Source organism: Rhagoletis zephyria, unplaced genomic scaffold, assembly GCF_001687245.7.
Source record: "Rhagoletis zephyria isolate East Lansing unplaced genomic scaffold, Rhagoletis_zephyria_1.1 Rzeph_scaffold_03500, whole genome shotgun sequence".
Classification (NCBI taxonomy): Eukaryota; Metazoa; Arthropoda; class Insecta; order Diptera; family Tephritidae; genus Rhagoletis; species Rhagoletis zephyria.
The window spans coordinates 27539-39056 of record NW_016160583.1 but is presented as its reverse complement, the minus strand read 5'-3'; the positions used below and the strand labels follow the sequence as shown (position 1 = coordinate 39056).

The 11518-nt window shown below is 44.8% G+C and overlaps 1 protein-coding gene across 1 annotated transcript in view; it reads right to left on the bottom strand.

Annotated features, from left to right (window-relative positions):
• Positions 1-10375, bottom strand: part of LOC108369117 (uncharacterized) — a 10671-nt gene extending 296 nt beyond the window's left edge. The window contains exons 1-3 of the mRNA XM_017624116.1: positions 10230-10375; positions 2040-6957; positions 654-1900 (exon numbers count right to left, since the gene is read on the bottom strand). Coding sequence (XP_017479605.1) covers positions 654-1900; positions 2040-6884 — 6092 coding nt within the window. The 5' untranslated portion in view covers positions 6885-6957; positions 10230-10375. The remainder of the gene's footprint in view (positions 1-653; positions 1901-2039; positions 6958-10229) is intronic.
• Between the last annotated feature and the right edge of the window lie 1143 nt (positions 10376-11518).

The following is an 11518-nucleotide window of genomic DNA, read 5'->3' as shown; positions in this document are numbered from 1 at the left end:
CCGCACGCCCAATAAATTGTGTCACCAGCAGCGACATCAACACCAAAGTATCTCGAAGTGCAACAAACGTGCGCACGCAAGTGACCAATCGAAACCAAAAAATCGAAAACCCCAATCAAAGCCACAACCAAAGTCTAGATATTGTAAATACAGTCGCCGCTGCTGCCATCAACGACACAAGCGCCGTTACAGCCGTCAAAATGCGTGAAGTGAACGGTCAGTTGCGCGGTCTGCTCAAAAAACCGAATCGTCCGCCGCCGGCGCGTAAAAATCGTGTCGTCTTCGATGAGACACGCAACGAATTCTTCGAGGCGGATTATATTATTTTGATACGTGAGGATTGCGCCTACGATGAGGAGGACGAGGAGCCGTGCACGTGCGGCGAACACGAATTGGTGCGTTTGTGCTGTGAGGAGGGCTGCCAATGTAATTACTCCGCTACGGTGGCTGCGGGCGTTGGAGGCGGGGGAGGTGGTGTTGGTGGGCCCGGCGATGAAACACGCACACCGCAGGTAAGTCGGGACGGCAATGAATTTACTTGTATCATTTATGTGTTATATTGTGTACTTACTTACTATGTTTGTATATACATACATAGAAGGGGCACGTCTGATGCGCACGATACACTTTGATTTAAATGAGCGTAATTGCTATCAACGTTTTTCAAATTATAAACACTAATGTCGTTTTCGTTGTTGTTGTTGCTTCTGTTAATGTTGTCGCTGTTGTTCAGCAACTGATTTGCATTTTGTTCAATCGCACAATTCACACAATCACAAATCGAATTTGTTTCAGCGGTCTCACTATTCGCGTACACGTCTGTGTCAATACCGATTGACGACACTTCATCGAATAATTCGTCGTAACATTCGAAGGCGTCTGAATTCGGAAACGCGCTAACACCACCGTTCAGCGGCGTTAGAGCAACGTAGTTACCTTGGCCGTCACAGCCACCGCCGCCGATACGATTGAATTCACACTTCTTTGTGTCGCGTACGAGATTTTGATTTGTGTCCACACCGACAACGGACAATGGTACACAGTGATTTGTTGCTGTTGGTGTTGATTTTGTTGTTGTTGTTACGTTTCCGCCACCGATGATATCACTCAATCGACGCGCATCAAATTCGTATAGCGAATTGCCCGCAAGCGGATAAAAGGCGTACTCGTATATGGGCTGATAGATGGCGGGGGGTACGTAGGGACTCAAATGGTTGTAGACACAACAGTTTTTGTTAATGACGTGATTGCAGTACAAAAACGGTGCGGTTGCCGCTGGAAAATGTTGTTCACTTGAGGGTTTTGTGGCAACAAAAGCGCTTAACCGACCAAAATTCAAAGCCGCTTTGGGCGGTGGCGGACGTGGTGGTGGCGATGGTGAAGATGGCGATGGCGATGGCAATGGCGATGGCGCTTCTAAATGCGCTTCCGGCTGCGAGTTCAAAAGTTGGCACTGTTCCTGTGCAAATGTTGCGGTTTTCGTTGGATTCAAAAGGCGATTACTGACTATTGAGTTAGCAAAACTTTCTACAGTTGTTGTTGTTATTGTTGTAGCCGTTGAATTCTCTGTTGCGTTGGTCAGTGCAAGTTCGCGTGACTCTGCGTTGTGGGTTGGCGACGCTGACGTCGCGTCTGTTATGCCACCACCACTTTGTTTATGTCGCGTTGGCTGTTCAAGTATTTCCACGCGATTTTTGTTATTGTTTATTCGCGCCTCAGTGGTTGCTGTTGTTGTTGTAGCGTTTTGTATACTGCTGGCATTCACAGTCGCATTGGAATTTGCTGTTTGCTTTGGGGTGGCTGTTGCTCCTCTCGTCGCCGCGCTCTTCTGCTCGTCCTCCGCTTGCTTTTCTTCCTCTTCTGGTGGTTTATCTTCTTGACTAACTGTAGTTATTCCTACCTCAGTTGGGGTTGTACTGTGTACCGTTAGTTTACCACAATCACTAGTCGCTATCAGCGAGTCAAGTGCCTCCGCTCGTTGCTTTTCGCGGCGCTCTGTTGTACTGTCGCCAGCTGCTGTTGCTCGNAGTTATTCCTACCTCAGTTGGGGTTGTACTGTGTACCGTTAGTTTACCACTATCACTAGTCGCTAGCAGCGAGTCAAGTGCCTCCGCTCGTTGCTTTTCGCAGCATTCAATTGAGCGGCGCTCTGTTGTTCTCTCGCCAACTGCTGTTGCTCTTGCTTCCGCTAGGCGCTCGTTATTTTCACTCTGTTCGTTGATTAATTCCTGCGCTGTGGCTGCTGCGCACTCGCTGCTCGGTTGTCTAAAAGTGTTGTTGATTCTCTCGAAATTATTTTGTTGATTACAATTACTATTTTTATTTCGCCGATTATTGTTGTTGTCCGCTAGCTTAACGCTGCTGCTGTTGTAACGAGTTTCTGCTGTTAATTGGATTGCACTTGGCTTTTCAACGACCAGGTCGCCTTTGTTGTTTGTCGCAGCTGCTATTATCCACTGTGGCGACCTTACGCCACCACTGTTGCTGCAATTTCGTCTTTTGTCTGTTATTTGGCCAACCGCAAGTGTTGTTGTTATTATTTTTGCTGTTCTTGCTGCTGGTTTTGCTCTATCGAGCAACACAACAACAGTTTCTGCCTCTTGTTCTTCTTCCGTTAGGTCCACTAGACCTCCTCCGCCGGCGTTGTTTTTGTTGTCCTTTGGTATTTCAATTATCTGCTGCGTCGTCTGACTGTCAGCGCTTCGCCGCGCGTATGCGTCTCCCTCTGCCAAGCAACCTTTAGTACCAAGCTTACCTTCGAAGTGTTTGCTTTCACTGCTTTTCAAGGCTTCTTCGTACTTCGCTGCTTCGTCTGCCTGCCGTTTCGTATAGAAAAATTTGTCTGATGAACAAGCTACTTCGTCTCCGTTGCCGTCGCCCTCGTAGTAGTCTCTATCGCTTTTCTGTAATTTCTGCTGCGCTACCACCCCTGCGCTCACTTCATTAGCATGCACGTCGTCGTGGCCAAAGTTGCCGTTGTCATATTGGGGCTCGTGTTCGTCTTTCAAATGATTGCGTGTCACGCATACTAATCCACGAAAATGTTGTTGCAAACGTTGCAAGCGTTGACTAGCCGCAAATTCGTCTCTACCACCGACGACACCCTCTGCTAATGATGGTGCTGACACGTTAAGCGTTCCCTTGGGGGCTGCGTGTGCGACGTGCGCCGCGCTATAGTGGGTACACGCTTCGGCTAAGTGTTGCCTATTCAAAAGTAGTTTATCTGCCTCACTTAGGTTTGTATTGTCTAGCTGTTTCGGTTTTATATCAGCGCATTCCCTATATTTTTCGCATTCAACTAGCGAATCCAGCTGTTGTGACCCCTTTTGTGCTGCACTTTCTCGAGTGTGCTTCTGCGGTAATCGTCGTGCAGTTATAGTTTTTGCTACTTCTTCGTCAATAGTTTGCTGTTGCTGCTGTGTTGCAACTTGAACTAAATTGCCCCAATACAGCCCAAGCTCCAACCCCTGACGCAATTGTCGTTGGGTACTTTCACTTTGTGGTGCTTTAGCTAAGCTTGAAGTGCGTTGTGTGCTTGTCGCACTTACCTCTTTAAACACTTTTGCATTCTCGGCGTTGGCTTCTATGGCAACATTTGCCACTTGTTCGACCGCTTGATGTGTTGATGTGTTGTCGTTAGCGCCTCCTTTTGGCCACTTATCTCTTTGATTACTTGCACTTTCAGGTGCCTCGCAAGTGGTGTGGCTGCGCCGCCATCTATTAGCAACACCACCACTACCAAGAGCACTTGTACACTTAAAAAATGCTTCTTTCTGCGACTCCTCCTCTCCTCGCGTTCTGCAATTTTCGCTTACTTTTTCCTCTTTGCTTTCTCGTGCGTCGCTTTGCCTGCTTTCTTTTGTTTCTATCGCCGATTTATGCTTACGCTGCAGGTCGTGCCGCGTCGCTACTTCGTTCCCAGTTGGGCTGGCTCTGTCTATGACCGCAGCAGGGTTGGTCGCGTAGGCAGTCTTGTTTTCATTAATAACTTCACAATCAGGGCTGCAATTTTGCGCTACTTCTGGCCCCTCTCTACAATGGCTCGCTGCTGTTGCTTTTTCGTGTGAAACCTCTTGCCAGCAATTCGCTTGCTGCTCGCACTTTTCTTCAACGCACTTCCACTCTTCTCTCTCCTGCTCGCTTAGGAGCGGTGGCCTCGCTAAGGCTTCGTCTGTTGTACTGTGTCGCCCCCGCGTGGATTTTTCATCAATCACTTTAGTTACTAATTCGTTGTCGTTGCTGTATTCAACGAGCGCAACATTGACGGCCGTGTAATCGGGCTTTAGCTGTGACTGCTGCTGCTGCTGCTGCTGCGGCTGTGGCTGCTGTTCAATGATAGAATTGAATTGCTGTTGCGAATTATGTATTCGTTGCGCTCGTTGCGTATTCGTTGAATTGAAATATGCGCCTACCACCCAGCTGCTGCAGCTCTCCGCTGCTGGCGACTGGTCCTGCCTCGGCTGCCTTTGATGTGTGTGGGGGATGAGTCGTTTACCACAAATTTGCTGAGCAGGCTTATTTGTGCAAATCACGTCGCATTGATGCGGGCATTTTTCATACTCAGCTACACTTACTTCTTCGTTTCCTTTTTCTACTTCTTTTCCTTTATGATTTTTCGCTTCTTTCGTTTTTATTTCACCTATCTCTTTGGCGTTTCCTATACTTTCTGCTTTCAGCTGTTCTTTTTCTATTTGTTGCTGTGCCTCGTTCGTCGCCACGAGTGTAGACAATTCGCATGAAAAGTGGCCCTTATGGAGCTTTTCAGCCTCCGCCTGCCTGTCTGTGACGAAGTAGCGCCCTCCGTCGTCGTCGTTTCCAGCTGTATCTGTTTTTTGTTCGATAGGCTCTTGAAAGCCTTTTTCCTTTTCTTCAACTTTTTCAATTGTATTCAATCTAAGTTCGCATTCATTCGCTTGCCCCTGACACCACTTTCGACTTCGACTTTCACCAACTTTACTTTCTTCTACTGTTTCAATGTTTTCATGAATGGCCTTTATGGTATCGACACTGGCACTGGCGTTGGTGCTGGTACTTCTACTGGTACCGTCATCAAGGCGCACAGCAGCGTTTCCAACGACACCGTCGCCGTCGCCACCACCCCCTCTATTGACCTCACTGTCGTCTTCCCAGCCAGCCAACAAATTTGCTGCTTCACAGATACACCACTCACCATTCAGGGCCTTAAAATTATATAAATAGCAGTTATCAGCATTGGCTTCGTGCCGAATTTCACTACACAATAAATTTTCACAATCACTTGCAGTGCCGTTATCCACTAAAACACACACTTGGCTTGCTGCTTTGGTATTTTTCAGAGTTTTCCAATTTTTTCTATAGTTTGAAAAAAATTTCGTCTCAGCTGCTCCAGCTGCTGCTGCTGCTCCAGCCACACGTCGTACTCGTATGTCGTTGTCCTCGTCGTGTTGGTCGCCGCTGGCTCGACTGGCTGCTGTTCTATGTGCTTTCACATTCACCACGCTGCCATCGCAGCTCCTTTCACTGCTACTGCTGCTATACTTTCTGATGACGATGGGGCTTTCGCCAGCTGCTGGTTGTTGCTGTTGTAAGGACTTTGTTGTGTCACCCTTTGCCGATGTCACGTCCTCAGCCTGTTGGCATGTCGCGCTGATGTGTTGTGTTGTGGGGAAAATGGCGTTCGTAGTGGCATAGTCCTTCGTGTGCGTAAACGCTACTCGTTGTGGTGAATTGTTTTCGATCGATGACGAAGTTGATTTCGTCACGTCCCTCACGCTTGCGGTTCTCGCATTCAAGTCGGTGACTCTTTGCTGTATGCAGCCGCTGGCATACTGGTCGTCGTCAAAGCTTAACTGCCATGGGTTGCCTGTATTCTGGTCAGTGGCATGGCACAGTGTATTTGTTTTTGTTGTTGTTGTTGTTGTTGCTGTTGTGACAAGAGCACAAGTCGCACTCGTCACAGTGATTGTTGCTGCCTCCGTCGCCGCCGACGCCGCCATCATCGTCGTTGTTCTCGATGGTTTCGCGTCCAAAGCGCATGCGCCTGCTCTCCCACCTGTGCACAGCAATGGCATGCCAGCTTTGCTCTCTATGCCACCACCGTGCAGCACCAATGGCAGCCACCCAAATGTTGTGTCCGCTGTTGTTGTCACTGTACTCGTTGCCATTTCCGCTAAGCTAAACTGGCCTGTCAATGCAAAACTATTCACTGTTTCTGTTGCTGCTGCTGCTTCGCCAGTTATTATTGCTGTCCCGTTGCTCATACTCTCTTTTGTTTTTGTTAATCCCACTTCGTCACTTGGCCGTTGTATTCCGTAAACGTCCCCTAGGCGCAACAAAATTTCAGCCTCAACGCATTCCTCCCCGCCGCTGCATTCGATGGGTTCAAATGCCGCTGCTGTTGGTGCTTCCACTTCTATCTCTGCCAGCGGTGTGCACTGAAGCGTTTCGTTTTCATTTTCGCTGCCAACAATCGGCCAAAAGTGGTTGCTATCATCAGCGGCACTACTCCTGCTGGCACCGCAAGCATTTCCGTTGTAGCTCCCATTTCTGTTGCCTGTACGACTGCATGTTTTGTTGTTGTCGCTTAGACTTTTATTATTATTATCAACAAAGCAAAGCATTACGTCGCTTACCGTCGCTTCGACGCTTGGTTGGTTTGCACTTTTGTTGTTGCTTATTGGTTGTTGTTTGTTGGCTGTTGTCAGTAAGTTGCCAACAATTAGTTGCTGCTTTTGTTGTAATTCGTTTGCGGTTTGCGCACTTTGTTTGCCTTCGGTTGTCATTTTGTCAATGGCTATTGTTGTAGCTGCCGCCGCAGCCACTTCCACACCCTCGGTCGCCGTTGCGTCGTGACTTTCTGATCGTTGTGAATTGGCTGTGGAGAAGATCAGGAAGTCAAGAAACATCGTGTTTGTTGTTGGTACATTTCACAATGTGTCACCAAGATGAGTGCTCGGATACTCAGTCATCTTTTAAAAACTGCAAATACAAATCAGAAAATACTCAAATTAGAATCAGGCTAGTAGTACGTAGATATGTATGTATCGAAATTTTTATGTTATACATAGGTATAGAGTGGTCAGCAACTTTTTCTGGAAAAAGCAGGGCAGATACACAAAAACCGTTTCGCCATCGCATTCTCTACAAGGCAGAAAAGGCGAGTGGGGTTGTCAGTCATGCCGATAGCAGTCAAGTTTTCCCACAAATTTCCTGCGATCCAATTTACCCCATGAAAGCAAATACCTAGCAAGACCTTTTGAAATTGTAGGGAAACTGAGTTTTGCATATTCGTTCCCCTGGATGTCTCCCAGTCATTGCTGAGCGAAATATATATATATTTCTGACCATGGTTTCGATGGCTGACTGCTTGAAGATGTTCTTAAGTACTCCCGTGTACACTGGCCCTTAGACTGATACCTATTTACCAACATACTTTAATCGAGGCTTCTATTGCCGAACTATTTAGTTTGAGTGCAAATTGAATGTGACAGCAAACACGTTACTTCTTCCTCCGGAAAAGTATGACCTGCTTCATACTAAAAGGCTTGGAGTGCGCAGTCAAAATACACAGCCGAATAAGAGTTTTTGGTATACAGCTCGCTTAGAACTCATTAGCGCTGCAAGACTCTGTAGCAAAGATCCAAATGGGGCTGGTAGCAATGAGTGCACAACGGGAACCTTTGCTGATGCTGAGGAGGTATTCGACAAATGGTTATCTAAAGGTAGCTCTAAAGGGCTCTAACACCGCCACCAGATTTGAACTTTAGTCGTTTAATATGTTGAGGAATTTTATGAGTCCCTGTTGCGAAATTTGCATCAGGCTGACTTCGCTAGGCGCGTAGTCGTTCACAAGTTTGACTCTATGGTGAGCTAGTGTTGGAGGAGAGGTGGTAATAAGATGTTCCATTGACTCCTCTTCGCCACAGGATCTGACTATGTTGCAAATGCCAAGCATAAGATTAATGCACTCTATAACATGTTTGACTACTGGGGAGGAAGATGCCCTTTGTCCGATGATAAAGGTTGGAAGAGGATGATCACATAGCGGTATACCTCTCTTACGGAGTAAAGGACTACCTATTAACAGCAATGCAATACGTACTTCGATCACATATAAGCTTCCGAGCCAGAAAAATCTGTCATTGAGGTCTGTGAAAAGATCTCAACCTTGGTGCTTAGTGACCTAAACCGAGATCACGCCGAACGTAAAATATCTAAAGTTAACTATATAAAAAGGGGAAATAGAAAACTCACGTCGAGCTGAGGGTAAATAGAGAACTCAAAGTTTTCGAACAGCCGTCGAGGTTTTAATAAGACTTCGAATCTGAGGCCAGCTGCGGTGCTGTGCAGCTTTAGTCAGACACTAATTATAGTATATGTATGTTAAATGGATTGGCTAGCAGTATAACGTCATTTGCCGCCCCTAGAGGTAACACCTTTCCTTAAAAAAAAAAATAATTATAGAAATCGGGTACGTGGTAGAATGTTATACGGTAACATACATAAAAAAAAAAAATTAAAAATTATGAAAAAAAAAATATTCCGACGAACTGATAACCTTCTCCTTTTTGGTAAAATGGGTAAAAAGCGTTTAGCTCAGTTCGTTTCTTCCTGTATGTTAATTTGGGGGCCTTACGCCTTCTTTAACCGCATCCACCAAATGAACGAATGAATATTTTTGTCAAATTATGTACCAAAAAATCCCTTACAACGGTAGATTTTTTTAACGGAAATTATTCTTGTTTTCTTAAATTAAACACTTCTATTTTTTTCTTAGGAAAACAAAAATATTGGGCCTCATGCATAAAAAGTGAGCTTGAGCTCAGACTCAATTTTTGCACTGATGGGTTGAGCTCAAGCTCAAGAATTTGTACTGAAAATCGAGTCGGAGCATGAGGCCCAATACCTCAAAATATTATGACCGGTTTAAATATTTAAATGGTAGAAAAAAAACTGAAAGTAGCGGAAATTTATGTAGTCAGTTATGAGACAAATCCAATTTTCGACTATTTTTTCAAAATTTTAATTACTCATTTTTAAAGTTAATATTACTTTTTCTGTTGTTGTTGAAGGGGCTACTCAACCCTGCCTACATCTATCGGCTTGTCCCGCAATCGTTGTTGTCAAGCTCGACTAACGGAAGACTCCGGAAGCGTGCAACTTCTACTGGGCTTGTCCATAGGGAGAGGTGTTATGTTAGCTGAGTAAGGTTTAGGGGACATCTCGAGTCGTGGGGTATCTCTCGGCATGCCGGTCACTCGTTGGGCACATCAGCATTTAATCTGCTCAGGTATGAGTTTAGCCTGCTGCAGTAGACATAGCGAAGTTCGGCTATTGTGTTGCGAGTCTCCCGAAGCAGACTAAGCTCTCCCTTTCCTTGTTAGTTACCAGCAGACGTTCTTTTTCTTTGCCGCCTAGTGACTTGAGGACCTTGTTGCGGCTCTGTACTCTATTGACAATTGTGGTTGTATGCGCCGAGAAGGAGAGCAGACCATCGATGGTAACTCCGAGAATTTTTGTGTTATTTACCGTCGGAATTTGTACGCCATCGATGTGAGCTCCCAGCTGCAGTCTGACCTCCTTCGTCCAGGTGGTAGGAAGAGTTGCTGAGGATTTTGTAGGCGAGAGGGTTAGGCTCCTTGCTTTACTTTCGCAGGACACAATTTCTTCAGCATCAGCATGCATATTGCGTCGGGTCTTATGGCTTTGGATGCTTTCGCCTGCCCGATGGCTACCTAAACCTCACCGCTGATAAAAGGGTCGGGTTGGATGTCGGGTTTAATTGAAGGTTGGGCACATCACTCAATTGTGGCAAGCGATACTATGAATACATTTAAGAATCGAAATTTTCTGAATGAGTTTGGTTTTATATTTATTTTGCTTTACACGATTGCTAACATTGGACCGCATAAATAAAAACTAAGCTATTGATTTAAAATTTCAGACCTTTTGCTTCAATTTATATAAATAAATCGTGTAAACGGTCTAATAGTTTTATATAAAGCAATTGCTTATTTTTTATTCATGCGGCGCATTGACCTTTTTCATTTTTGAAGCAGTCCCTTATTAGAGACGACGTTCACTTCCTATTTTCTTTAAATTTTTTAACCCATTAGATACTTCCGTGTAACTCCCTCCAACTGTGACACAGTAACGTCAAGGAATTAATTAATTTTATCGCCATCAGAGCGTGGGAACAAATAAAAACTTGAACACTTTTTGTACAATTTTCTTATCTTAAAATGAATTACCTTCTTATTGCTTCAATTGTAGTTGTGTGTAGTTATTTGCTTCTTGGCATTCAAATATTTCTCGCTTGAAAGGAGTTTTCAATTATTTATTTGCTGCCCTTCGGTTGCTTGTGACAGGTGTGCAGGCACCTTGCAACGCCACACACATCCTTAAAGGACACTGGCCAACAGCAGTTGGCGGTACACTTTTCCCACATAAATTTTGTATAAGTATGTACATATACATACATAAATTCTTATGCAAATTTGAACCACCAAAAAGTAGACGAACTTCCCGCACACATTATTACACACACACAAACACGCGCAGGTAAAAAAAAATATATATCACGTCACGCTCCAGAGGCGATCGCGCCTTTGCATAACTAGGTATGAGCGAGGGTTTTTGACCGCCTCGGTAGGATAAGCGAACACAACAAAAGGCACAAAAACAAAACATTAATGACACAATAAAACGTAATAAACAGGTCGTAACCACCAAAAGGTTAAAACTCAGCTCGGGCGGTGGTAGTTTTTGTGTAAATTTTATTTTTATTTTGGGTTCGTAATCGCTTTGTTATTAAGTATGTACCATGTACAAATGTATGTATGTAAGTTTGTATGGCGGTAAATGTAAGAAATACATACATATGTATGTAATTTAATTCGCAGACCGAGTTCCGTCACTAAAGAAAAATGCGTCCGTTCTCAAAGGTTTTCGGAAGTAAACTGAGTAGCTGGCTCAGAAAGCAAACCCTGACAACCCAACAACGACGCATGGAGTTTTCGAATGGGCTGAGAAAATAATAAGTAAATGAGGGGCATGTAAGTAGGCATACATACATATGTACTTAGCCACCAGTTTTAATTTCCATCGCATAAATATTTAGTAGCAAAGAAGAGCATACGCTGCCTTTCGCTTGCATGATCGTATTAGTACACACGCATGCGCAAAAGCGCAGCACAAGGCAGACGAACTTAGGTTGAGTAGTTAACCGTGTTTAAGTTGTATGTAAGCGCGCTTACAACCAAGCTGTGGGAGTTTTTAATGGAATCTGCATACGTATTAGTGTGTTGAAGTAACAATTTAGAGGTAAGAGTAAGCAAGCGTCTTCTTGCCAGCAAGTGATTTGGTGCTCATACATACATACATATAAGGCAGTCAAAACTTGTGTTTTTTTTTCAAACGTATACGTATATATGTACATATGTATGTAGTGTTTAGCTGAGCTGAGGAAACACACACCTTGGCAACTTGGCGTTGAAGACATTTCTAACGCCGTTACCATCACCATTATCATTACCATCGT